This window comes from Emydura macquarii, unplaced genomic scaffold, assembly GCF_026122565.2.
Source record: "Emydura macquarii macquarii isolate MOO-44397 ecotype Brisbane River unplaced genomic scaffold, CSIRO-AGI_Emac_v2 contig_1790, whole genome shotgun sequence".
Taxonomy (NCBI): domain Eukaryota; kingdom Metazoa; phylum Chordata; order Testudines; family Chelidae; genus Emydura; species Emydura macquarii.
In genome coordinates this window covers 19,494,717-19,522,654 of record NW_027131927.1, presented here as the reverse complement: position 1 = coordinate 19,522,654, position 27,938 = coordinate 19,494,717, and the positions used below count along the sequence as shown (strand labels likewise).

Genomic DNA, 27,938 nt, shown 5'->3' with positions numbered 1-27,938 from the left:
CAGGTGGGGCTGTGCTGATTTATGCCAGTTGAGGATCCAGCCTTCTGTTCTTCTTCTTCCTAGTACTGCTGCTCCCACTAAAATCAAGCTCCTATTCCTCTCCAGTGACGTGCATCACTGGAGGCCAATTATGATGATGGGGCTGACTGACCTCTCTCATGCCTCACATAATGGAGTATGGATTTTTGCTTTCTGTTGCTCACAACAGTAGCAGTGTAGTTGGAGGTCAACCCATTGATCCTGTCTGCCCTGTTTTGGCATCCTGAGATCACGGGGTAATGGAGTTAGAACCCAATGGTCACAGATCAGTTACTGCATTGTACTCACTCTGATTTTTCTTTTTTTTTCTTAGGCCCGTCCAAAGTACTTGAATTGTATTGCAATCAGCTGCTTCTTCCTTGCTGCCAAGACCATTGAGGAAGATGAGGTAATGTTTTCTTTAAAGGCCTAGCAGCTACCTTAAATTATACACGCCTCTAATTCTTAAGTCACTTGCGCCAAGGGGGTTGCCACTTGCCAGGACAGGAAAGAAACGGCTTTTATGACTGTTCATTATTCTTGCTTTTCTTTTCTTTTGTTTTTTTAAACATCTCTTTCTGCAGAGGATTCCAGTACTGAAGGTGTTGGCCAGAGACAGCTTTTGTGGCTGTTCTCCAGCTGAAATTCGCAGAATGGAGAAGATTATTCTGGATAAACTGCACTGGGATCTTCACATGGCTACGCCACTGGATTTCCTTCATATTGTATGTTGCTAATTACGTTATTTTCCAGTGCTCATCCTTGTTCGTTTGTTTCATTGGTATTAATGTGAGTATGCGCCAAAGCTTGAGGGACTTACTCAGATTTTACTCAGGCAAAAATCCCTACTGCTGGGGTAGGGAAGGACTGTAGGATTTGGCCATTTGTTCATATACGTGGCCTAAACAAAAACACAAAAATCTAGGCAAAAACTTTCAAAAATGACTAGTGATTTTTTGAGACACCTTAAAGGTGCCTGATTTTCAGAATGTGGTGAGCACCCGACCTCTAAAAATCAGGCTGCCTGAAGATATAAACTGACCGTGTATAAATTCAGCCTGGCAATCAGAAGAGTGAGGTCCTGAAACAGCCTCCCCATAGTAGTAGTGGGGGCAAACAATGTCTAACTGGTTTTAAAATGGAACTTGATACGTTTATGAACAGGATTATCTGATGGGTTTGCCTGTGGTAGCATGAGACTGGACTTGCTGACCCAGGAGGTCCTGTCCAGTTCTGTGTCCTGCTCCCCCACCCCTTACACAGCTGAGAATCTCCAGAGGGCCAACAAGGGGACGATGTGCATCCCCGGGCTCCATCTGAACCTAGATCCTCCTGGATCTCAACCCCTCAGAGTGCTGCCGGCAGTGGGGGACAGTGCCTGACAGGGGTTCAGCAGAGCATGGGATGGGAGATCCCTGTGTGTGGAGGATCTCACACCATATGTGGCTCTTGGGATTCAAGCAGGCTGTTTTATTTCAAAGGCACATGAACAGATGGCCTGGAGTCATTGAACTCCGGGTGTCCATGCCATTGCGTGTGTTATGCAGCCGCGTGTTAAACTTTGTCAGTAACACATCTTCTGGTTTGCATCTCTTTCTCCTCAGTTCCATGCAGTCGCTGTGTCAACCAGGCCTCAGCTACTGACCGTCCTGCCCAAGATGAACCCATCTCAGCATGTGGCTATTCTCACCAAGCAGTTGCTGCACTGTATGGCCTGTTACCAGCTGCTGCAGTTCAAGGGCTCCATGTTGGCCTTGGCCATCGTCAGTCTGGAACTGGAGAAGCTGATTCCTGATTGGCTCGCTCTCATCATTGAACTGCTCCAGAAGGCGCGGGTGAGGGCCGTGCTGAGGTCTTTGGGATGTCCCAGCTAATTGGCATTATGTGGGGGAAGAGGGTCCTACATTTCTGGGACAACCACTGAAAGGAGGAGGAGGAGACGCTGATGGTCTGTGCTAAATGCCCAGCTGTGGTTATGAAACCTCCCTTTTCGTGACTGTTTCTCTGGCAGCCGGCAATTGAGAGAATCACCTGGGTTAGTTGTAGGCCAGGAAGTGAAGTGAACCATCCGACCAATGACGAGAGCTGAATAGGCTGAAATTCAGCAGGACAGGCAGTTTTTCCTCCCTCTTCATGTCTCTTGGCCACCGTCTCTCCCCACCTTACTGAAGATGAACATAGACCTACTTCTTGTTCATTCGAGTTGATTTGTGTCCCTAGGCTCCAGGAAGTCTTTGACACCAGCATAGTAGTTGTTGCCGCAGTGAGCGTGACCCACCCACCCATCCAGTAAAAGCTGAGTCAAGTAATAAGCAAGTTACAAGATGATACATGTACCTTTAAAGGTATATCTGTGTGGCAAAGTGACAGACTGAGGCTGATTCTTCTCTTGCTTATGCTGGTATATGTCAAGAATATCCCCGTTGAAGTCCAGGGATTTTCACTAGTGTCAAATAGGTTGAGAGTAGAAGTGAGCCCACAGATTCGAAAGTGGAAGTAAGCCTAGACTTTGGTTGAGCTGACTTTATGGGACAGCCGGTGTAACTGTCAACTTCAGTGGAGCTATGCCATCTTCCACCAGTGGGGGCACTGGATCTATATCTGAAATAGGATTGAAAATAGCATTTGCTGTATGAGCACGGTGGTGTGGATCAGGCCTCTAGAACTGTCAGTCACAGCCTCTGAGTTTTATATGCAAGGTTTTGTTTGGGATTTTTTACAGTTTTGGTTTGTTCTCTGGTTCAGGGGGGAGGCATTGTTTTTTAGGTTTTGCAAACATGCTCATGCCGCATCCTGAATGGTTGATTCTTTGCTACATCTTTGCAAATACTTTCATTGTTTGGCGATTCATACAAATCACAGTTGTGTACAGCAGGGAACTCCCATTGGCCTGGCCACAAGGGGTTAAACTAACCAAAAGGATGCAATCATTACTGCTTTGGAATTCTTCTCCCCCCCTCCCCTTCACACCAATGTAACAAGGGGATGTATGAAATATTCCCTTGACACACTGGAGATGAAAATAGTTACAGCACACTTAAATATTGTTAATGGTCTTCACTAGGAAGGCTTTGTGGAAGGTTTTAGTTTTTTCTGCTATATACAGACAGATATCTAAGAGATAGGAACGCACAGGCTATTGATAAACATTTGGATGACATTTGCAAAGTCACTTAGGGGATTTGGACACCCAATTCCCATGAATTGAAATGGGAACCTGGCATCTAAATCTCTTGGGCAGCTTTGAAAAATCTTGGTCTTTAAGCAGAATAATTTTTCCCCTAAACTGATTGCTTCCCCACATTCAGCACATAAAGAAGAAGCAGCTAGGTATGTGGAAAATGGACATGTGTAGAGAACCAGAATTGCAGTGATTTATAGCCCTCTGTTTTTAGCAGTGACTGTCCTTTTTTTGCAATGCCTCTCTCTTTTTCCTCAATCTAGATGGACAGCTCCCAGCTGATCCACTGTCGAGAGCTTGTGGCACATCACCTTTCCACTCTGCAGTCTACTCTGCCGCCCAATTCTGTATATGTCTACAGTCCCCTCAAGCATACCCTGGTGACCTGTAACAGAGGAGCGTTCAAATTCAACCCCTCCTCTGTCCCAGGCCCAGAATCCTCAAAGGACAACAGCAGACCAGAAGTGCCAGTCAAAGGTACAGCCGTGTTCTACCAGCGTCTGCCAGCTCCCATGGGGTGCAAACAAGCCTCCGCCAAGCGCAAAGTGGAAGAGATGGAAGTGGATGACTTCTACGATGGAATCAAGCGCCTCTACAATGAAGACAGTGCGCCAGAGGGGGTGGCTCTAGAAAATGTGGGGTCGGTCTGTGGCGCTGATGTGTCGAGGCAAGAGGGCAACGGTTCCCCTTGTCCACCTTTACAGCCGGTCTCTGTTATGTAGCTACCGCCTACACAAGCATTCAGAGTAAAGCTGCTTTTTAAACCATGCAAAATCAGGCAATGATGTTTGTGGGAGGGGGTTGGGAAAGAAGCTGTATCTCATCAGGCTGAACCGAAGAGAGCCAAAAAAAAACCTTTTTGAAGATTTTTTTTCCCCCTTGTGTGGCTAATTATAGTTCAACTATTATTTAAGCACTTAAAAACACAAAAAAGTATTAAAAAATGTATAAAAGACCCAAAAAAACAAAAAAAGTAGCAAATTTTTTTTCTTTCTAGTGTCGTTGGTTCCACTGTTTTTTATGCTACAGTGTATGTAATCCGTCTTCCATGTCCAAGAGCTCACATTGATTGTGCAAAATTGTTCCAGGTTTTCCAGCCATTCCATGTCTTTCACCTTTCTGATTTCCTTTTTCTCCTTGCTCTCTTCCTACTTACGGTTCCTTTAACACTCTGCAAGTCTTACGCGTGATGGTCTGTATTCTGATCTTCATGACAGATTTTTTTTTTTCCTTTACAATCAACAATTCTTCATTTCATTAGCACTTTGGTGATTTTATGTGAGAATATTTAAAATTGGCTTTAAATGAAAGATTTGGAAAAAAACCTGTGGTGTTTAAAAAGCCAAAACAGCGTGAACGTGCTATAGAAAAGTATTAAGGTAGAGAGAGGGAGACTGTTTTTGTGTCATCGTGATGTCTAAAAACTAAGTGATTGTGTTTTTAATTTTAAAAAGTGAAAGCAGTCAGTGGATTGATTAGGTCAATTTAACCAAAATACTGTTTTTTCACATCCACACAAAGAATTTTGTAGTCAGTTGGTTCTCTTGTAGATGCTCACAAAAGATTTAATGTGTGTGTCAAATGCAAACCATAAATTCTCCAATTGATTGTGATTCATATGTTTGTAAATTTAGCATGAGATCAATGCTACTTATTTAGGTGATGGGGCAGTTCTGTAATTCTGAGTTTTGGGACACCTTGTAATTATAAGCCACAAAATATCCCAAGTGTTGTGTTTATGTAACTTGTAACTGAAAGTTTAAAAAAAAAACAAAAAAACCTTTAAAAGCTTGTCTTTTTAACTGTTATACCTCTGTTTCTCAGAATGACCTGTCCTGGATCTTTAGCTCTCTCCGCAGCCCTGAAGAAAGTATGGTGTTCAGAGCCATTGTACTGATGAAAGCCTTCTGGTAGCAATAAAAAAAAAGTTGTCCTTTAATTTGTGAGTTGTTTTTTGCTTTTGCTTTTTGCCCTGGGCAAAGGTTGTACTAGGGCTGCAGCAAAGCTACTAAGCCACTGCCACGGAGAGAAGAGAGAGCCTATGTTTTCCTACACAGTAATCCTGATTTTTTTCAGAGCTGCTGAGGATCCAGAATGTGCACTGAAGCCACGTGCTACCTGGATCGTATTCTATCCATTCCTCCTTCATCCTTACTGCTCAGACCCTCTCTTGTTTCTCCTTAACCTCCCACCCTCTGGCTCCTTTCACTCCAAATACAAATGCAATCCTGTCTATTCCATTATCAAATATATATCTCCCAACCACATCTGCCTCTCTAACTACCATCTGCTGTTTGCAGCTATTGACTCAAGTTTTGCTGTACCAGCTCCATCCTGGAATTTGCCAATCTGGATTCCCCTTCCTCCATTGGAAACAAGGTTTCTAATAACCTACTCCTGGGCCACATCTCAAGGTCTCTAGTCCATCCTCACTCTCCTAGACTTCTCAGCTGCTTTGGAACTTGTGCCCTCCTTCTGGACGCTGACAAAACTCTTCCTCTACCTCGGTGGGTCCAGCGCTTCCTTCTAACAGTAGATCAGGGAACTGATTCACCCCTTGGTGTTCTTCCACCCTCTAGTTGTGGGGGAGGGTAATACAACCTCTCTAAGATGGCCGCTCCCTGCTGGGTCCCAGTCCTGTCTCTGGCTCTCAGAGAATTGCTGGTAAGGAGTAGGTGGGGGGCTGGTCCCACTCTTGACTCTAGGCCGCAACCCGGGGACCCTACAAGTAGCAGCCTCGTGCTGTGGCTTCAGGAAAGCTGCTAGCTTTCGCTGGTGCAGGAGAACTCGGTGCCAGGGAGTGGGCGTGGTGTTGACTTCCTTCTGGGGAGCGGCCTCTTGCACGCGACCCAGACGAATGCCGTCTCCTGGAACGAGCTTCGCCCGGTGCTGGGAGGGCGACCTCGCTCCGTGCCCCCCTGATGTGGGGTGCTCCGGCGACCATGACCCGGAGCGACTTCTCGGGGAGTGGTGCTGTCAACCTTTCCACTCGAGGCGACCGGGTTGTTGGAGATTGTCCCCCAGGCTCCGGGGATCACCTGAGCCAACCAGCGGGTCCCAACGCATGCTTCCAACACCGGCCACTTCTGTCTGGGTGGAGGCCAGGCCGGGCCGGGGGCGGCATGGGCAAGGCTAACAAGGCCTGTGCCACATGAAACGCCTTTGGTGTTGACGGCACTGGCAGGTGCAGAGACACCCTCCCGCTCCCAGGAGTCGGGTGGCGCTCTGGTTGGAGACATAGGCTCCAGTGATGGTGAGCGAGTCTCCACTCTCAGATCTCAGTGCAGCCCCATGCTCGACCCTGCTTTCTTGGACAGTGCGGGGGAGCGGCCTCGCTCTGCACGCTGCTTTCTCTGTTTCTTCCTCGATGGAGAGGAAGAAGTCTGGTGCCGAGGCAGGGCCGGTGCCAATGGTGCGCTCTGCAGCGATGCCACGCTCGATACCGAGGTAAACGGGTTGGTTAGGAGGCCAGTCTGAGTGCTGCCTCCATTAGTAAGGCTTTCCAGCGGATCTCTGTCTTTTGGGGTCCCAGGTCTGAAAGCCTTACAAATCTTGCATTTGGCCTTACAATGAGCTTCCCCAGACACTTTAGGCAACTACCATGGGGATTGCTCAGTGGAAAGGCCCACAGGAGGCACAAGGGTTGAAACCCTGTGACAGGGGCATGCCCCACTCCAGGTAAAGTCCCAGCCGGGACTATCCTATGTGACTAACTACCACTATTAACCTAATCTACTTAACTAAGACAAATGATTAAGGAGAACAAAAGGGATTGAGAACACTTAAGATGCAAGTCATAGCACTGCCAGCAGAAAGAAGGAACGGAGGGCGGTGGAGGGCTAGCCGAGCCTCATAGACTGCGGCATGTGTGCGGGGCTCCAAGGGGCACCGGAGCCAGCCCTACAGGTACTGCTAAAGGGGAAAAAGTTCCGGTAGCCGTGCACGGAGGCATGCACACACCTACAATGGAATGGACATGAGCAAGCACTCGAAGGAGAATGATACATCCTGGGATGTGCCCGTACGTGTGCTTGTTTGACACAGTAACCTCACTCCGTCTCCCAGGAGTTAAACAGGCCCAGTTCATCCCTTAAGGAGCAGCTGTGGTGGCTTTTTATTTTTATTTGGCATTTTCTGTTGAGCATTTCAAGTTGTTGAAATTCTCACTTGCAGGTGCAGTGAGAGCTTCACAAGGGCCCAGGTCATACTACTTTAGATGAGACCAGCCCTTGTTTCTAAAGCGGATGTCTCTCTAGGATTGCACGTGTGGCTGTGAGTAAATTCGGGGCCCATTGCGCTGGGCCGGTGTCGATGGTCTAGCTCTGAAGGGAAAAGCTGTGGGACAATTCTGTATAGTAGTTAAAGGGCCATGGTCAAGGGGGGCAAGGCTAAGCTGTGAATCTGTACGTACTGCCAAACAAATGCTTTAGTGTGTTGCTTCCTGCCCCTTTACTTGCTCCACATCAATAACAGCAGCCATGCACGCATGAGGAGCATGGCTCTAACAAACCAGTGCACAGTGGTTGGGGTGAAATTCAACAAGGAAACAGACTTGCCGTTGCAGCTGGTGGGGTGGGGGGTATTGGGCTCAGTGGGGATGGGAGGAATTAGTTAAAAACTGCTTCAACAGCATCCTTTTTCTACACACGTTTCTTGAGTAGCCCTTGGAAAGGGTCACATTTTTTAGCAATGTGATGATCGCCCACCCCATCCTGCCAGCCACAGGCGCTGCATCTTGCTACTCTTGGGACAGAGATCAGAAGGCTGGGTCCAGTCAACATGAATGTGCCCAGCATTGTTAGTGCTGGTGGTGTGGCCACACTGGGTGCGTTTCTAAAGCTGGCTAGCGTAGCTAAGCCCCTAGCTGGCTGGATGTAGTGGTTTAGAGAACCATCCGATGCAGCTTGTTGAGGCCTGCAAAGCAAGCTGCTGGAGAGAAACAAGACTATACTCACAGGCCTCAGGCTGGCACTTAAATATGAGGCCAAAAGTATCGCGCATCTTCCCAAGATGCTGAAGGGGAGCAGATTCTATATCCGCACATTTGTGGATACAGCCTTTGGCGGCCATTTCACTCAGATTCTTTCTCTCAATTTCTTAGCCACATCAGTCTCCTCCCAAGACTTGAGATTTATTCCTGTGGGTGGAAGCAGTGGGCTGGGGGGGGGGGGGAGGCAGGCACACAGTGTCACAAAGCGCAGGGTTGATGGTACCAACTGGGTGTCATGCAGCGGTCAATGAGAATCATTTTGGAGGCAGAGGTTAAAAGCTCAAGGGTGAAGCTGGGCGTGATTAATGAAAAGTCAATGAGGCTCACGTGCAAAGCTGAGGCGTCATACCAGGTCACACAGAGCAAGGCTGGAGGTAGTGAAGGGGGGCATGCAGCGGCCAATACGGCACAATTTCGAGTCATAGAGAGCAGGACCAGAAGTACTGAGGGGAGGGGCGGTCATGGCTAAGTACTAAGGATACATTTGGAGGGGGGGAGGTGGTCTCAAGCCGTCATGCAGCACAATGCTGGAGGTAGTACGGGATCCTGCAGAAGTCAATTTTGAAGTCGAGAGGTCACACAAATTCACAGAGCCCGGATCTACAGGCAGTTGGGCTCAAAAAAGCGGTCACAGTTATCAGTTTAGAGGTGGGGAGGGGGGGGTCAAACAAGAGCACAGAGAGCAGAGCTGGTGGTACTGGGGGGCATACAGAGGTCAATGATGCATTTCGAGGTGGGGGGGTGGTCAGATGATGAGCGGAGCTAGCCTGGGGGGGGCTGGCGTACCCTTAGTAACTTAACAGTGCTCTTTACACCTGTGCGGGAGGGGAGCAGGTCATGTCTGACCTCTACATGCCATCATAAGTGTAGGCATAGTTACAGACTCATCTCCTGTGGGCATCTGCCAACAACTCTGTTGCCTTGTGTGTGAGACTAGTGGTAATAAGCAGTGCTCATTCTCTCTTTGAGTGATTGCTCATATCCATTCCAATATAGGTGTGTGCGTGCCCCGTGCACAGATTCCCGGAACTTTTTTCTCTTAGCAAGCCCCGTAGGGTCAGCTCAGGCGCCCCCTGGAATGCCGCACTCATGCCGTGGTACATAGGCCGCTGCCGGCCCTCAGTCCCTTCTTTTTGCCGACTCCGACAGTGGGGACGGAGGGTGGGTGTGGACTGGATATGAGCAACACATCTCGAAGAACAACAGTTACTGGTAAGTAACCTTGTTGTTCTTTGAACCCTGGTGAGTCCTTCCGTCATTATACTGCAATATGAGTCAGGCTTTTCCAGGCTGTATGTTTTATGGCCATGGTTTTCAAAAGTGGGCGCTTACAGCTATTGTGGCCTTGTGGTGAGAGGTACACTATTCCCAGCGCTGCCACTGGCCTGCTGGGTGACCCTGGCAAGTCACTGCCTTGCTCTGTGCCTCAGTTTCCCCAGCTGTACACTAGGGCTGATGATATTGTGCTCCTTTGTGAAGCGCGTTGCACGCTGCTGATCAAAACATGCAATAAATAAGCTAATAGCAAAGCTGCTCACCTCACGTGGCCTGGTTTTTCAAAGGTGCAGCGTACCTAGCAGTCCCGGTCAGGCATCAATGGGAAAAGGGGGGGGCATGGGGGGGTTGCCATCACGTTTTGAAACTCCAGGGCATAATGCAGGTGCCTAGCTCAGCACCCAAACTTTAGTCACCCAGTTTTGGACATTTTGGCTTGACCAACTGACACTTTTGGAGGCACCTGCGGCTGTTAGAGAAGGCACTGGGACTTGGGCACTTAACTCGCCTACACACCTGTGAAAGTCCCAGCCCAAACATAGACTGGACAAGTGTATTTTACCTTGGGTGTCACCCTAGAATTGTTCCTTTCACTGCACTATTTTTGGGGGGGGGCAACACACTGTGTTGACATATTCTATTTAATCACTTGAACATTGGTGCATCAAATCTAAATAAAAATCACCCTTATGTCAGGTAAGACTTGAGGCCATGGGCTCTATGCTCTGCTTGGCTACATTGGCACTGCCCCAAAATTTTGTGAGCCTGTTGAAAAGTGCTGCTGATTTAAGTAAAAATTCACTGATAAGTTTGCCTTACAAAATCGTGTCGCCTCAGTTATTTCTGCTCTTGGGTGATGGAGCCTAGACGTGTCAGTATTTGAAACCAGGCATACGCGTGCCAGACAATTAATGTTAACACTATGGCAGGCTGTATTAAATGTAGTGGTCAGATATCGCGTGCTGCCCTTGCTACGGTTTGCATCTGGAAACCACGTCTGTGCCTATTGGGCAGGGCAAGTATGGCACAGGTAGTCTGACGACCATAGAGAACTATGTTCGTCTAACCTGCAGGGAAATGGCGCCCTACTGAGCCTCCAATAGCTACACACAGGGCTGGGTTCCTACCTTTGATGTGTTAGCTATTACACCCTGAATTAAACTGCCTTTCTTTCTTGCGCTGAGCGCGGCTCCCTATTCTTTGGTGCAAGAGTTTAACGGCTATAGCCCTGATTCAGTGAAACAACCAGGAGGCTGTCCTCCTTTGAGATATGTGGCCCTTGAGATTCGAGTGCGCCATTCCCCCCAAACCCCTTCCTCCCCTCTACTTCGGGGCTCCTATTATGACTGTGCAATAGAGATGGACCCCAGCATGGTTAGCCCGCGTGTGCTGGCTAGCCTCGTGGCGCATGAGAGACTGCACATTTAGCTGAGGTTAGTCCTGCTCTGAGCAGGGGGTTGGACTAGATGACCTCCTGCGGCCCTTGCCAACTCGATGAGTCTGTGTGGGCACAACCGACACTGTTACCTAAGTTCGCCCATCAGCAGCACAAGGATTGCAGACACACTTGCAGTGGCGCACTCATGGGGACGCTACTCGAAGAAGCAGCTGGGCCTGGCATTCTGGACAGCCTCATCTGTTCCCCCTCCACCCGCATGGTCAACTCCAGCCTCCGCTGTAGCCCTTGGCAGTCCTGCTGCACCACCCTGGCCTAGAGAGCAGCGGGCCTTTTTATTCTTGAGACATCTCCAAGGCACTACCACCTTTGTAGCCTGAAGCATTTGGCGTCGTAAAACTAGCCGAGACGCCATATAATGATGGTTAAAGAAGCAGCGCACCAGTTCCCCCTGCTAACAACAGTCACTCCAATCCAAACTAAGCTGCTGCTTGCACGCCCTAAACTAATTCAACACAGTGCGTAACAGCAACTTCAGCCACAGGTGAGCAGCAGCTGCTGCAAAAGCAGCTTCATGTGCCTTTCCGCTCACTGCTTGTGCCATCTTAGTCTAGGGTCGGGGATGGCTATTGGCAAGCGTGCTTGCAATGCAGGTAGGCAAACCCACGCACATATTGCTTGAGCTAGCGCAGCCAGCAAGAGTAGTAAAGCTGCAGCGGCGTGGGCTATACAAGATTGCCCAGACCCTGGGCCCACTGCAGCATCACTGCTGCTCTTCGCGTGCTAGCTAGATTAATGCTCATGTAGGTCTGACCACCTGAGCTACAACTCTGCCTCTGATTATGGTATAGACATACCTACGGGCCTGCACCCTTCTCACCCGGGAGCGGGGTGGGAACGGGCCCAGTCATCTAAGGGCAGATTGCAGGATCGGACTCAAGGCTGACAGCTTGTCTCGCAGTGGCTGCGGGGAGGTTAACACGCAGTTTCTGATGAACAGAGAGGTTTAGCTGCTGGCCAAGAGCCCCTGCTCTTCCATGCTTCCTGTCACATCACCCTGACTCAGGGGCTCAGACAATGGAGTCAGATTGCACCTGTGAAGAGCCGTAGGGTGTTAGCTGCTTCTCAGCCTGCAGCAGGGTCTCTGGCTCGAGGGCTCCCAGAGCAGCTGTGGGGTGGCCAAGGCCCTGGGCAGCCCATGTGACCTGCCCTGCTGTACCCACAGGACAGTCAGCATAGCAGAACTCCCAGCACCGAGGGCCTGGATTAGCTCTACACTGGGGAACTGGAGGAGCAGGTGCCTGCAGGGGAGTCCCCAGCTGGGCGTCTCACTGCGCCATGTGGGCAGGGAGCCAGGGCCAAGCAGCAGCAGACTCTGAAGCGATGCAGTGGCACTGGGCCTATGGAGATGGTCCTGAGCACAGCGGTGTTTGTGGGGCAGGCTCCTGCGAGCAACATCAGCAGGGCACAAGATGAATAACATCTTCCAGCAGCGGCCCTGGGGGTGCGGCACTGTTGGTGACTCCCAGGCAGCGCTGTTTCCAGTGGGCTGGGATTTGGGAGTTGGGTTAATCACGGTGGGTGTATGATGGAGCCAAAGATAGCATCAGAGTTGTGGAGTATTTCGCTAAGGGGGGGTATCGACACCCATGTCGCCGCTCTACAGCCAGGGACACCCTTAAAGGAGGAGACAGATGAGGCGATCGCTCTCATGGCATGCATACAGAGTGAGTCCAGAAGGGTCGTATTACGGCTCTGGTAGCATTGTTTGATGCAGTTTGAGACCCCTTTGAAAAGCCCTAGAACTGATACAGCCCAGCCCTTTGCTCCTTCTACACTGGAAAGGAAAGGCCTAGGGGAGAGTTGCGTCTCTTTTGGTCCTGTCTCCATAGTTACGTTCCGCACAGCATGTGAACAATGACCCCACATGACTGGGACCTATTTCTAAGCCCCTGGGAGGTGAGGCAGCACCCTGGAAGCAGGAGTCGCTCACGTGTGATGGCCACCTTCAATGTGGGCGCTGGGTGTGGTGTCCTGCCTGCACGTTGCCGTTGTGCAAGGGAACATGGAGCATTTAAAGACCACGAGACCCAAACCCACCTTTTTATTAAAACATGAAGCCTGCATCACACAAAGATGACGGTGTGTTGTTGGCAGTGTGCGGAGGGATGTGTGTGGGAGTGGGGGGGAGGGTTCCATGACACACGTGCCCAGGGCTGTTTTGCAGCAGAGAGAAGCCCACACGCGATACAGCGTAGAGCTCCAGCCTTGCCAAGCCAGCCATTGAATGGAGTCACAACCTCACAGCAGGATGCTGCATAGTCTCACCGTATTCCCAGAAGGACACCATACTCAGCTCCCATGAGGACATCAAACTCTCATACCCAAAGGGGGGGGGGGCCATTCTGGGCTGGTCCCTAGGCACTACTGTAATGAACATGCTTAATAATAACGGCCAACAAATTAATCATCTCACCCCTTCTTCCTTGTCGTAGGGCTTTTGGCTGCTGGGCTGGAAAGCAGAGCTTAGCCAACCAAGGGCCTCCTCCACAGCAGAGCATGAGCTACACAGCGACGCTGGTTGCTCAGGGAGAGAACACGTAAGCGTCTCCTATTACTGAACCTGTCCAGACTGCTTCACCAGAGGGGCTGGCTGTGTGATCGAAGCAAAGCAAAGGGTGCGAAGGGGAAGCACGATGTAGGTAAGTGAAAGCTATACAAGCAGTGGACACCCCTTGTCTCACACTGCCCATGCTATCTCCATTCATCATGGGTGCAAGTCACAAACTTGGTGGCTAAAGTTAGGCATTTAAGTCCATACTATGTGTCCTGCTTTTCCCAAAGGCACGGCAACCCTGCAGTGCTGACTGATTGCCGAAGAGAAGACCACTGCAGTTAAACAAAGCGAGCCCACGTCGCCTCTCCCTTCTTCTTGCTGTGAGCTACACTGCTTATAAAAACCACTGTGAGAAGAGAATCAAGCACTCACTTTTAAAGGATAGTGTAAAGTGAGGTTTCCTGGCGGTCAATGTCTCTGTACAGGATCTCTGCGTTTGTTGTGTGGCTGTAGCACCTAGGAACCTCCATCATAGAGCAGCACCCAATTGCGCTAGGTGCTGTACAAACACAGAACAAAAAGGTAGTCCCTGCCCCCAAAGAGCTTACAATCTACGGAATGGAGTAGTTGTACTTTCTCTTTTTACTGCATTCCCTCCCCTAAAGCACACATTGTGACTGGGAGTAGGGTGAGGTACAAGGAACTGGCTTGGAGGCAGATGGACTCAAGGACCGTATCTCACCCTATAAATTTATCAACAGCATGGAAGGGGGTTTCTAATGACTGACCACAGTGCTCCGTGAGAGGTAAGGGGTTAAGATGGGGGGGAGGGGCAGTCTCAGGTGGTGTAAATCTGCATAGCTCAGTGGGAGTCACTGGAACTACATCACTCCATGTCAGTTCGATCTGTCCCTGGGTCTCACTTTTACCCACTGTGGCATGACTGCCTCCACCAGCGTCACCCTCTATTTCAGTGCAGGTGAGTTAATTACCAGTGAGGTAATGGCATGGCAACAAGTCCAAGTTGTTTTATTCTTGGGAACAGGATCAGACCGGAACAGTGGGTCATGTTCCTTACGCTTGACCACACCCTAGAGCTGCAGGCAGGTTAGATGACAGGGACACAGACTACCGGCACTAACGCAAAGGGAAAACCAGACCAAAGCACAGCACGGAAACCATGCACGGACCCAGGCAGGCAAAATGATTTAGCTCTGTGTATGGAGAGGGTACTGCGGATCAGAACCGCCAAGTACATGCACTGAAGTCAATGGAGTTATGATACACAGCAGCTCAGGATCTGGCCCACGGCCCTTTACTGCATTTACCTCTCAGTTGTGGAGATGGTCACCAAAGGGTTTAGTAACAAGTTAATAGATCTGTTTTATTTTAAGAACTAAAGAGCTTCCGTAGTCTATCAGGAAGAGTTCACTCTACTATAGAACTGCTTTGGGCGATTCTTATCCACTCAGACACAGAAGTTCGGGCAGTTGTCATCGCTCCACCGGTTAAGAAAAGTAATAGATGCCTCTTCTGTTAGCAGCTGGGTGTGAGGGGGAAAATGAGTCAACATCACCTTTCCCTTTTCAAAATTCCTTGAGAAAAAGGCGGGGGGAGACTCTTAAAACACGTGTTTCATAATAATCTCGCCCGTTTCTGTTTCGAACATTAGAACAGCTGCTGTCTCAAGGCATACTGACAACGTAAGTAATTCAAGGGCTTTCATTTCACGTAAGGAACCAAAATAAGTGTGGTGACCCCCTCCTTAGGCCATCCCTAAGTGCTCTGCCCCTTACTGTACAGCAACTGCTCAGCTATATCACATCTTCTCCCTGTTACGTGTCAGCTAATAGGGTTGTAAGACAGGTGCTGGGATCTTTTTTGTATATTATGTAAAAATCTGCAAGGCATACGAGCTACAATAAAAAATGCCAGAGGCCACATGTCAAACCTATGTCCTGCAGCACTCACTCTCCTGGGAAGGTCTAAGCTCATCAAGCTGCCCAAAAACAGCCATCTGGGGTATGACACATTCAGCACGAGGGACGGAAGAGCTGGTGCTTGACTCAACTAGCACCGTGGGACACCAAACTGTGCCAGGAATTGCTGCATACAAAGAACAGTAATCACCATACCCTAGAATAATGCTCTTCAATGAGGGGATTCTGGGTTAAAGCTTAATTCCTTCTACGCTATGGCACAAAATATCTCAGCAGCCTCAAAGAAGCACCTGCGGGGTGAGGGAAGGAAGGAAGGCAGGTGATGACCCCAGCGCCAACTGGCTTTGAGGAGTAAAAATGATCTGATTCAAAGGGGATTTTAATGCTTGTCAAAAGTGCTGGGGTGAGAAGCCTGAACTGTCCCCAGAGCAAAGCAAAAGCAGCAGCAGCACGTGTCCCCACCGACTCGGAGGGACCATACAGAAGGCAGACACAGGATCCTCCCAAACACCAGTGTCTTTCCAGTTTCAAAAGCGGGGTGAAGGACTGACTAGAAGGCTAGGTGACTGATGGTAGAGAATGCAGCAGCCCGATTGTATAAACACTACACACTTAATTGAGATCTCAGCTCATTTTGCAAAGGACAGCAGAGACCTCACTGCCTGGATACTTGAATCAGTGTGTTAGTGTGGGCTGTATCGATTTAATAACTGAGTTACAAAAGAAAAGACACAATCTGCCCTTGATAAGAAATGGCCAATAGTTCCTGACTGAGCCGCACGGTGTCCTAGAGTTACTATGACACAGATGAACAGAAGGATCAGGAATGTAGGTTGTGCCATTGGCTTCAGTGGAAGCACAAGGAGACCCCCTAGACCTGTGCATGATACAGGTCAAATAATATCCTTCCACCATGATAACATCACTGCGTGACCAAGCAGTGCTAGACGATCGGGTTCAACTCTGCTAATTAGTAACAGTCATGTTTTATTAAAGTGGCAACAAATATTTGTGGAAGAAGTGAAATATTAATGGAGTCAGGCCGTAATCTAACAATGCACTAACCCTCTGTTTAACACTTCCTGGATTGCTACCTTGTGTTCTAAACTTAATACATTTGGGAAGTTTTCTAAATGTAGTTGTTTCTTCCGAGCTAGTCTAGATAAGACCCTGCACCTTAAACACACACTCAAAGTTATCTCCACCCTCTTATACTATTATTATATATTATACTATCTGACTGCTTTAGTCGTTTTTTTGGATCAGAATCCTATTTTCTTTTGTTAATCATAATGGTAAAAGCTCAGCCAACTACATTTAATACCAGGACTGGTAAACTTGCATGACAAATTTGTAAGGCTGATTTTAATATTTCACTGATCTATACAACAAATCCACTGGATCAGACAGAAGAAATGGTTGTTTTGCCACTCCAAACCCAGCCATCTCTCCAACGGAAGGAGCTCAAATCCTCTACTAGTGCCAAAGAAATATTGTGCTTCTGAAAAAGCCATATATACAAGTTTGGAGCAGAGTTATGGTGGTGTTTATTACATAAAGAAGAAAAGAGGCAATCTAAAATACTTTGCAGTCCTTTTTTAACTCCACATTGAAATATGGCAATGAGTTGTGGTAAGGAACAATGAACTTCTACTGTTTGGCAGAAAGTGATTTAAACCTCACAATACACCTAAAACGATGATCAAAATGAAGAGAGCCCTATTGACACTAGAGGGCACTCAACTTACATGTATAAACTAAGTTACAAGCTTACTTTGTTTTTAGCAAAATTTTGGCACTGTTCAAGCTCTTCGCTGAATCCACTTTTGAAGTAAACAAGTGAAAAAGTTATGCATATGTCCCATGGCAAGACTACATAAAGCACATAAAAATAATTACTGGGTGGGTTCCACATATTTAAAAACAGCCTTCTCCTCAAACAGCAATCTGTGTGGTTGGACTTCATAGGAAAAGTTGCCCATTTTGCACATGAAGAGGCAGAAGATCAGCTGAAAAAAAGAAAACTGAACAAATTCCATCAATGCAACAGTATAAAATAGCAGCTCTCTCTGCTCATGCAACTTCATACTAAAAATAAAGTCAACCCTGTCCCAGGACCTGTTTTAATAATTTGTTTAAAATGCACAGCGCATACTCATCATCAATGCATGGCTTTCAGAATAGCCAGGACGTTTGTCAGAGAGGGCTAGAGTCGGTGCTAGTTTAAGTCTGTAGGGCTTTACTACTCAGCAACCATCTCTTATTATTGCACACTCATTCTGTCCGTGGTCCGTAAGCTTCTTATTTATCAACAGCAGTGTGCAGGTTATGGTAAAAGAAAAAAGTTCCCAGTGTAATATCTGTGATAGCATCCAAGTTCTCTATTCCACTTATTCTCTCTCTTTTTGTGGTAATGAAAATCGTGTAGAAGACACCACTGGGGAGCAAACAGATTCTTATAGATACACACTTCCCTGACCCACAGTTTAAAGAGAAAGGTGGAGATGCTGGAAGAAGGAGGTAACTCTTCTCCCAACGGGTGCATATATGTGCCGCTGGCTCTTCTAATGTGCTACTGTCCATTAGGAGAAAGGGAGTGGGGGCTTGGCAAGATGACCGTTACATAAAGAAGAAGCTACAGAAGAGAGAAGAAAAAAAAAAGGTTCAGAAACAAAATGAAAGTAAAAAAGAAAATGAAACATTTTAAAGGAAGTAAACTGTGAAGGAGAGAGAGAGTGCACACGTGAAGGTTTTAATGCAGCAGGCTTAGAGCAGGAACAGTGTAAGGTTCTACTGTTTAGTGAATTGGGGAATAGGGGCAAGGAATGGGGTTTTTACAAGGTAATGAATGCTGCAACTGTGAACCACTTTGGCACATCCAAAAAGCAATCAAAAGAACAAGAAACGTCTACAACAACATCAAGAAAGCATGAAAATGTCACACTTGGAGCTCACATGTACGTCCACTTCCTTTTTTCACCAAACACCAAACAACCACAACAAAATAAAGTTACAAAGGCCACACAAAAACTAGAATGTTTGGGTAAAAATATATTTCCCCTCCCCACTTTGTGTGTTGGCACTATTCACATAGGCACCCCAGAGCACATACAAAAAAAGTAACTGAGCTATGCAGGCAGGCTATTATTCATTTTGAACTTCAAAAATGAAACATTTTGACATCAGTTAAAAAGTGACATATCTAAGATGCATACATATAAATTCTGCATTAACACTGGATGTAGGTACACAGTCATTTTGACAAAAACATGGGTTATTTTCAAATAGCAAGGTAATAATGTTCTACAACCTATAGTTTAAGGCAATCAGCGTATTTCTGAAAAAGTACACAAAATATTCCTATTGCTGTTCACAGCTTTATTTTCAGTTAATTAAAAAAACCACCCTTCATATTTGTATAATCCCATGCGGTCACACCCTGGCTAGAACCTCATAGATATATACTGTAAATGCAACTGGGCTCCTTGAAGAAAAGATGTGACAGGAATAAGCTGTTTCTAACATCTGAGAATGGGCAAATCACAACATGATTCAAATGGACAGATTTGATATGATCACACACATAAGACATCGCGGTTTTTCATCACAACACTTTAAAAGTAGAACGCGAACTACTTGAAAAAACATTGATCATGTTAAATAAAATAAGGCTTTTTTTTTAAAGACACAAATACAAGAGTCTTCTTGACAGGGTTATAAGCAAGTAAAATATAAGGCAGCAAAAGGATAAGTGTTCCTGTATGTATGAAAACTCCCAGGAGGCCATAGCTAGGAATACACAGTCTGGCCATGCTGCGGAGATGTTGCATTCTGCAGATCAGTACTCTGGCCAGTTTTACTAGCTGTTTTGAGTTCTGGCATGAAAAATATCTTGTAATTCTCTCTTTCTCCCCTTCCCACTGGCCACCCCTTGCTCCTTACCCACAAAAAGATGATGCGTCACCCTACACTGAAAGACACATGGATTTTAGCACATTGGTGGCATGCTTTTTTAAAAAAAATAACCCTGAGCATGACTGGAGTTCTCTGATCACCATAGTTACCACTGAGGATAACAACAGTCAAGGCTCAGGTTAAATCAGGGGACTTTTTATTTACCTCATTCGTATATAATATATTGTACACAGAGCAGGATTTTCCAGAGCAGTCAGTGATGGCCTAACTCTGCTCCTCGAAATGTCAAGGGGAGTTTCACTATGGATTTCAATATGCTCGGAGCAGTTAGGCCAATATTGAGCACTCTTGAACAATGCCCCTCCTCCCTCATATTTGCCATTTTATAACAGAGGAAATTTAAAGTCAGTGGGAATAAGGTGCCTAATCTGTGCTTTTGAAAGTCAACCCCCAATACTAACAGGTTCCAATAGTGTATTTTGGGGCAATTATCACCCTTCTCAGGCGGCCAGTGTGTTATTTGCCAGTGGGTTTTATTCCACATCCAGGGAATATTCCAATTCCCAGAAATGCACTCTCCCTTGTTTTTTCCTGCTCATTTATAACATCCTAAAAATTTAAATCCCACTGTCTCAGGGAAATGCAGCATTATCTGTGACTAGTCATTGCTCTTTAAACATACTACAGTTTGCAGGTCCTCACCAGCAAGAGTTAGGGTTACACAACTGTCACCAAAAGTTAACTCTACCCACTAGATCAAGTTGGCATTTTCAAATAAGTTGGGGGTCTCCAATATCCAACAGGAGCTGCTGCCTAACTCCATTTGGCTCCTTTAAAAATCTCATCTTAAGCTAGTTATTGTTTAATAAAAGTTTTTAAAACTCTCAGTATTACCACTTGTAGAAAAGCTGACTTTTATTTATTTCAACAGTGGGCAGAGAGGTCTCTTACTGCTATACTTACATGCAAAGGTGAAAGCACATCCAACTAGATTTGAGGGTATCATTTATTCCGTGCAGAGCCAGGGACTACTGTGAAAAAAGGCATAGATACAGAAAGGAAAGAGAAGTGCAGCAGTAACAAGCTAAACATGGCCCAGGGATTTTTTTAAAAGTTAGTGCTCCATTTGGCAAACAACTTTACTTTTGCAAGTTTAAATTTTACTCCCCATTTCTCTGAAACAGTAGGCACTTTTTGCTAGAAAAAAGAAACCGACCTCCCCCAGCATTTAATACTTTTGGCAACAGCTTTGTGTCCAAAATAAAAATAGCTTATCTCAGCTAATTTTCTGTGTCTAGCTTCCCTTGCAAGGGTTTTTAAACTGAGCAGGAGAAATTAATGTTAAAATTAAGTTCCTTTACTTGGCACAAAAAAAACGGTAATTAAAAATAGGACACTCACAGACACGGCTGATGCAAGCACACTACACAAGCATTCAAGCTTCAAACTTGAGCATATTGCATGATCAAATGCAGCCCATGGTTCGGAAACTGGTTTCATGTATTCAATACCAAGTAATGTATGGTCCAGCTCAAGCAGAATTGCAAGGATCTCTGATTTTTACAACTATTTAATCTGGCTACTGCGACTGCAGGGCCTTCTAATGATCGTAATGTTCACATGACAACTTGGCTTGAATTTCAAAATAGTTTATTCCCTGCTTTCCCTCTGCTTAAATGTATGCAGTTTGTCCAGTCACCCTTTCTCTTCCCTAAGAGCCATGTTTACGCAGTGAGGGGGAGAAGCAAAAAACAAAACAACCCCCCACAAACCTGCTTTTGTTAATGCAGATACATTGGGTGCGGGGAGAGGGATCCACCCCAGTGCTTGGGTAGAAACAAGCAAAATTGGAATGTGTGCAAAAGTGTTAAAGTAAGAAACAGGAGACTACCTAGCTAGGAGTAGAGAGAAAGCTGGCAGAACATCAGCAGTAGAGAAAGAAATCCAGAAGTCATAGGGTAAACATGGGTCGCCACTTCTTGGAATGTATCAGAAAGGAAAAGACTCTGTCCAAAAAGGAATGGCATAGAAAATACAAATTAAACAGGTAGGTCACTTTTCACACCAAGTATGCCCTAGATGTTCAGTCACCGTTCTTTAATGCAAACTATTGTTTGCATCCCATGCCCAAGCCTTAGCAGGCTGCGCAAAGCTGATCAGTGCATTGATGTTGCCTTTATTGTGCCTTTGTCAAGCCAGGTAGCTATATTTTAGCCCAGTAAAGAGAATGAACAGCCATATTCTCTACTTTAGGAGCTCAGAGTCACTGAAGTTAATGAGTTTTAATTCACTGCTTTAATGGTTCACTGGCACTTACCAAAAGAAGACAGGATGTTCTGATACTAACTCTTCAACCACATAAGTAAACTAAAGTCCACTAAAGTCAATTGGGCTATATTACATGAGTACTTATGCACTTGCTGGATGGGGCCCTACAGGGGAATCAATGAAGCATTTATTCAGGCAACCTGTGGAAAGTGTAGTCATGTTTTGGGATGGCTTTCCAAGGTTTCAGTCACCTGTTAGTTTTTGATGGGTAACTTTTGATTTCAAAGCAATAAAGGGGGGAAACTTTTGTCTCTTGGGAATTGCAGCTCCTTTTGATGCACACTGCACAGCTTTTAGTGATTAGCCCCAACACTTAATAGAGAAGAGTTATTGCAAAGACATTTAACCTGTTGGGTGCATAACAAAAAGCCAGGCCAAAGTTATATTATCCAGTAAGGTAAAAAACTCATGCAAGTGTAAAAGCATGCAAGGTCAGTTGCTCTTTTGTTACCTATACACATAAAAACCTAACTGGGATTTCTATAGTTTTACAAGACAGCTATCAAAGAAACACTCATTTAAGTAGACTTCTGAGTTCAGCAATACACTGTGGGGACTCTGGCCAAGCCTGCAATGATCTTATTTGCACTGAATAGTAACTCACTCCAGAACTAAGCCCACAGATTTCCATGGAAGTTCTCCTGGTGCAAGGTGCTGTTCAGTGCAAGTAAGGGAATCGCAATTTGGCCTGTTGAGAGCAGTGTGTGCAAAAGAGTAAAAAAGCATTTAAAGCCTGATCCTGAAACTCTTCCAATGACTTCACTGATGCACAGTTCTTGCTCTCAATTCAAATCCAAGTGGCAGGTCTGATCTGCTGCTGCTGTTCTTACCAGTGAAATAAATGGCATCAACTTTTCAAAAAAAAAAAAAAAAAAAAAACTTCCCGCCCTCCTCAATTTCCAGATGCTCACTGCTTCACTCACCTTTCTCCCACCCACTCCATTATTAAATGAGTTAATAGTTATTTGTGTTTAAAACAAAACAAAACAAAACAAAACAAAACAAAAACAACAAACAGATGGCAGAGACACGTTACTGCAAAAGCAGGTGAATGCAGGAACATCCTTGGCTTGCCAGGCTTTATGTGAAGCTTGCACTGCAAGTTAAAAAAAAACAAAACAAAAAACATTAGAAATAATAGAAACCCAAAAGAAAAAAAAGAAAAAGATGGGAGAGCTGACATCAGCATTCTGCTTCGGTGGACGCCCATGCAAATGGATTATGAAATTAAAAAGGAGTGAAACAAACTTTAAAATTTGAGTCAATTCTACTCTATATGACAAGCAAAAGCAAAGAAAAACCGAGTGGGGGAAAAAAACAAACAAACCACAGTTAGTCCAAACTTGGTTACAGTTTGATAGTGACTTAGGCCAACCTTTTCAAGGGACTAGTGATTTTGTGTGTCCAACCTAAGATGCCTTAAAAGGGATCTGATTTTCAGACAGCAGATGCTTATTTAGCATTTTCTGAAAACCAGGCCCCATTAAGACATCTCAAGTTGGGCACTCAAAGGTCACGCATCACTTTTGAAAAAACAGCCTACCAGTCTGATCCAGATCTCACTGAAATCAACTGGAGTCTTTCTTCAATGAGTATTGGTCCAGGCCCCAACTGAACACACTGCATGGTGTAGTTTAAAGGATTTATACCAGGCCCAAATACAGCCTAATATATTTGCACCAGTTTGGAAATTCCTTCCATTAAAAGGAAGTTGGAAGAGAAGTTTCTTGCACTGTTTTATAACGTGGCTTTGCATTAAAGCAGCCAAACAGAAGAGTTCCAACTCCTATGCCTGTTTGAGAAATTGCAAGTAATACAATGCACACAGCTAGGTACGCAGCTGCCGACCTATTCAAAGGAACGGGCAATGGCCTCCTAGAAGCATTTCACGGATCTTATTAAAAAGGACCCACTCTGGTTGTGCCACGACCACTCTCATTGTGAGCAACTACCACTGGAATGTTTAAATATGAAGAAATGGCCAAGGCCACAAATAAGATTATGGGATCAGGAAGGGATTTAGGCAAGCACTTAAGCACATGGTTGTACAATGGCTAGCACAGTGGGGCGGTGGTCTACCGTAGGGTCCCTAGGTGCTGTGGTAATGCAAAAGTTAATAATAATATATCTCTAACTTCAAGGGGACTCATGCCCATGCTTAAGTGTTGTCCCCAATCAAAACTCTTTCCTCAATCAGGGCTATCATCACAAAAAATGTTAGAAAAATATGTGTTGTTGACTATAGATCTCAAATTCCACGCATGAATCCATCAGAGAAACAGTAAAAAAAAGTAGTAATAAGGTCAGCTGTTTTTTCTCATGGGATGAGACCAAATTCTCTTCAATGGAGTTAGGCCAGCAGAGAATTTGGCCATTTTTCATCATTCTGGCTTGTGCGGAATTTTGACAAGGTCTCAGTTGTCCACATTAAAATTGTGTAATTCCACCTTTAAAAAGAAGCAGTCCAATAAATAGCATTCTGGGGAGACTACAAGAGAAATCCTGCTGAGAGCCCTTCAGGGATTAGCCTGACTTCCACAGGTAATTGTATAAAACATCAGCCACACCACCACAGTTCAACGAGAATAAAAAAAAAAAGCCTTACCTATTAAAATTGTAGCACTTCATTAGCGTGCAAGAGGAAATTTAAAGCTTTTAGGAACCAAGACATATTCTACAATGCAGATAGATCTGCATTTCCCTTTCCAGCTTCTGTTAGCAATTTGAACATTATAAAACAAGCTGAGCAGCTCCAACAGCTGATGTGGAATGGTACTGAATGGAGGGATTATTTTAAATATATTTACAAAGCAAAGTGCATGTTTCTCGTAACTGGATTTCTATGGCAGAATAGAAACCTGTGATTTGTAATGGCAACTAGAAACATCACGTATATAATACACCAATCTCATGCATGTGCCAGAAGAATTCACGGAAGCAGCTAGTAGCTGCTATGGAAACCAAACCCAAACCCATTGGATGTAGCTTCAGTCTGATACATCAGAGATGAAGAAACCTATTGCAGACTGATGTAAATATTAAATTAGCATTTAAAAGATTTCTGTGTCGGAAAAGGTCATCAAAAGTTCCAAGTTACTTAGAAAAAAGTCCATAATATTAAGGGAATACAATGTAGGGACAGCCATGCCAGCCAGGACTCTTGTTCCAGTCTATCCTATTTACAGAAAACGTGGAAGGGAGAGAAATCTAAGCATTTTAGGAAGGTTGCTGCCTGATATTATTAGTTCTGTACTGATCTGCTTTTTGGATTTCTTTTTAATTAAATGAGTTTTCAGTACACATGAAAATGCTGTTTTTTTTCTAAGCTGGTCTTTGTGGAAGCATTTAGGGCCAGATCCTCAGCTAGAACAAGCCAGCTTGGCTCCATAGACGCTACAGCGATTTACATTTTTTTTAAAGTCTTCACAGGCCATGACTCTCAGAGCACTGATCAAGCAGCAGAAGCAAGAGAGAAAGAAGGATGAGAGCACAGTTCTGCTTCCCAGTGTATAAATATACACTAGTGTACATGAAATAAAGCAGAGCCTCACTAGCTCCCATTATGAATGGCTGAAGTTTGTCAATGGGCAAGTGAGGTCTTGCCCATGCTTGAGAGTTAGTTTAGATTAAGATAGGGTGGAAATTCAAAGCACGCCAGCCATTCCTGAATAGCTCCATGTGTAGACAATGTCTACGTGACTAAATAAAAAGCAAAAAATGCCACATCATTAATTGTACTTCATCCATTTTTCTTTTGTCAGTAACAGCTTAGTGTTAATTATTTATGACCATATTTCATAAGATACCAGGACATGTGCTAGACCATACATATAATACAAGACCTCACTGGAGCATTGGCTATTAAACATTTGCTGAGGTCTGGAGACAACATTTTGTGTGGATTAAAAAGTGTGTTATTCAGTGGGATTCTACTGTATCACCTTCTTTATGGCTTATATGATTTCAGTAATAAATGTGTGCTTTTATCTCAGACAACCTCGGAAGGAATCCAAGGGGAACCCTATCCTATCTGAGAATGGCAGAAGGGAACTAACTATTGGTACTTTTTACCTACGACTGGCCTGAGTTATAATAGCCTGTCCTGTTCTGCTATACAGACAATCCATTCTTATTCTACTTCAGCTATGTCAAACTTGTTTGGCTGCATTGTATGTCTCCAGTCCAGAGACAGTTATAGGATTTTTAAAACAGGATGGTGCAGTCAGTGCATGTAACAAATACAGATATACTAACACTTGACAGCTAGTACAATGCAAGCTAATAGATACAGTTCCTGCTGGAAAAAATAGTCACTCCCAAGTAAAGACAAGAAGAAGCAGGTGACATCAAAACAGTTACTCTTAAAAAAAAAAAAAAAAGAATCTTCTAATGTTGGGGAGGGGGGAATATCCAGAAAGAGACTGACATCTGCTTTAATGAAACAGCTTCTTGGTCAGATGAGGAAGCCATTTGAATCCAGAGCTTTAGGATGGGATTTTCAAAAGCGCTCAGCATCGTTGAAATCAGTGGGAATTTTACCATCAATTTAATCAGGTGCAGAGTTACATGAATGCTGAGTCCTTTTAAAAACCAAGAAAGGGACAAATTCTGCCCTTGGATACATTCAGCACATAGGAAACCCCATAAATATTTGAGAGTAGAATTTGTCTCATAGTGTAAGTATGTAATAGTAGAAAATACGCCATTAACTTTTGTTAGATGTATTATCAGTTTTGCTAGCTTATTATGTTGAGTTGATACTACATGAACAAAATTAATCTGTAATTATAGGTACCATAGTTTTTAAAAAAAAAATCAACCTTCCAAGTATTCCCTTTTTGGCACTATGATGTTCCATGTCAAAATGACATGGTTAGCAAGCTTTTGGTTTTAAATGTGTTTATAGCTTTAATCACAACTCTAAAGTATTAGAACCAGGAACTATCTTTAATGTATAACTGAGGGAGGGATGTACAATTAGAGACATTTTTATTAGGCTCAGGAAAGTGAGTCTGAACTGAGTATCCAAAAATTGATTCAGAACATGCTTGAGAAATCACAGATCAGACCTCCACTTTCTGATTGCTCTCTCAAACCAGCCAGATGGATCAATGAAACTTTAAGGTACCCTTTTAATGGAAAATTAATATCATCCCCCCCCTCCTGGCCCACCGCTTGGAGATAATATTTTATTCGATCAGTCCGGTAAAAGCCCAGTTTCCAGTCTGATGATGGAAAAAAGCAAATACAGACATGCAACAGAAAACACCACCACACACTGGAATAAGGCCACAAGGTTGTAGTGTGACAGCCCCTTACTTTTTCTTGTCCTTGTCTTTCTTGGTTTGTTGGGAACCAGCCTGTTGAGCCTGTGACTGTAGTAGTTGAGCAGCTGCCTTCTTCTTCTGGAAGTTGCTCAGCTCCTCCTCAAGCTCCTTCTTTTTGTCTTCCACTTTTTTCTTCTCTTCTTGGTGTGTCCGCTTTAGATGGTCAAACTTTTCATGGAGCTACCCAGACAGGGAGGGGATAATAGAGTTGGAGGGGAGGAGGAAAGAACATTACTTTTTATTATTTGTATGTATTATAGTACTTCCTACAGGGGTCCCACCAACACCAGGGGCCACTGGTCTAGGCGCTTTGCATACACGTAAAGCAGAACTACAGCAAAACTGCATTCCCAGCCCTAGTCAAAACAGACAAGATGGCCAAAGGAAGTATTATATAACTGAGGTAGAGAAAGAACAAGAGTCAGATCGAAAGTCAATGGGATTTAGAAGTCTAAATCCCATCTTCAAAGGTTTCTACATGCATAAGAAATGTAAGTCATCGAGGCACTTTTGAAAATTTTATTACCCTAGGTCACACAGGAAGGTTGTGGTAGGGCTGGGAAGTGAAGACTGTCCAGTGCCTTCACCACAAAACCAAGTTTTACTGATTTTCAAAATAAATTTTCCTAAAGCTTTTTAAAAATTCCTGGCACTCTACAAGTAGGAGCAAAGCTTCAGGGGAAGTTAGTATTTCTCCTTTCATTGCAGCAAAGCTACGTGTAAGACGACCTGCCTTAAACCCCTATTTCATTTAAGTACTGATATGGATTTGAGATAACTGCATGAAAGACACAAGCCAGCTAGCATTTCTCCCCCACCATCTCTTCTGGCTTTTCGGGGACTGTTATATCACTCATCCCCAGTTCTGAGCACTGGAAAGGCATGTGTCTCATGGTTCGTTTTAACGAACAGATTCATACAATTTGTGTTTTCACGTGTTTAGTGACAAACTGTTGTGCACTGGTGAGCAGCAAGATTGCTATGTGATCACGTGATGAAAAACCCCACAGA

The 27,938-nt window shown here is 45.1% G+C and overlaps 2 protein-coding genes across 14 annotated transcripts in view; one reads left to right on the top strand and one right to left on the bottom strand.

The window, feature by feature from the left end:
* The window catches only part of CCNI (cyclin I), a 41,545-nt gene extending 36,407 nt beyond the window's left edge, over positions 1-5,138 (top strand). For all 6 annotated transcript variants that reach the window (XM_067557068.1, XM_067557066.1, XM_067557064.1 and 3 more), the window contains 4 exons: positions 353-427; positions 603-743; positions 1,623-1,853; positions 3,463-5,138. In XM_067557068.1, the coding sequence (XP_067413169.1) occupies positions 353-427; positions 603-743; positions 1,623-1,853; positions 3,463-3,921 (906 nt within the window). In that variant the 3' untranslated portion in view covers positions 3,922-5,138. The remainder of the gene's footprint in view (positions 1-352; positions 428-602; positions 744-1,622; positions 1,854-3,462) is intronic.
* Positions 5,139-16,887: 11,749 nt separating this feature from the next.
* Positions 16,888-27,938, bottom strand: part of SEPTIN11 (septin 11) — a 133,617-nt gene continuing 122,566 nt past the window's right edge. For 2 of the 8 annotated variants that reach the window (XM_067557061.1, XM_067557054.1), the window contains exons 9-10: positions 26,920-27,107; positions 18,394-21,278 (exon numbers count right to left, since the gene is read on the bottom strand). In XM_067557061.1, the coding sequence (XP_067413162.1) occupies positions 21,224-21,278; positions 26,920-27,107 (243 nt within the window). In that variant the 3' untranslated portion in view covers positions 18,394-21,223. Of the gene's footprint in view, positions 17,993-18,393; positions 22,697-26,919; positions 27,108-27,938 lie in introns of those variants that run through there. The other 6 variants (XR_010921515.1, XM_067557057.1, XM_067557059.1 and 3 more) reach the window with 6 other exon arrangements.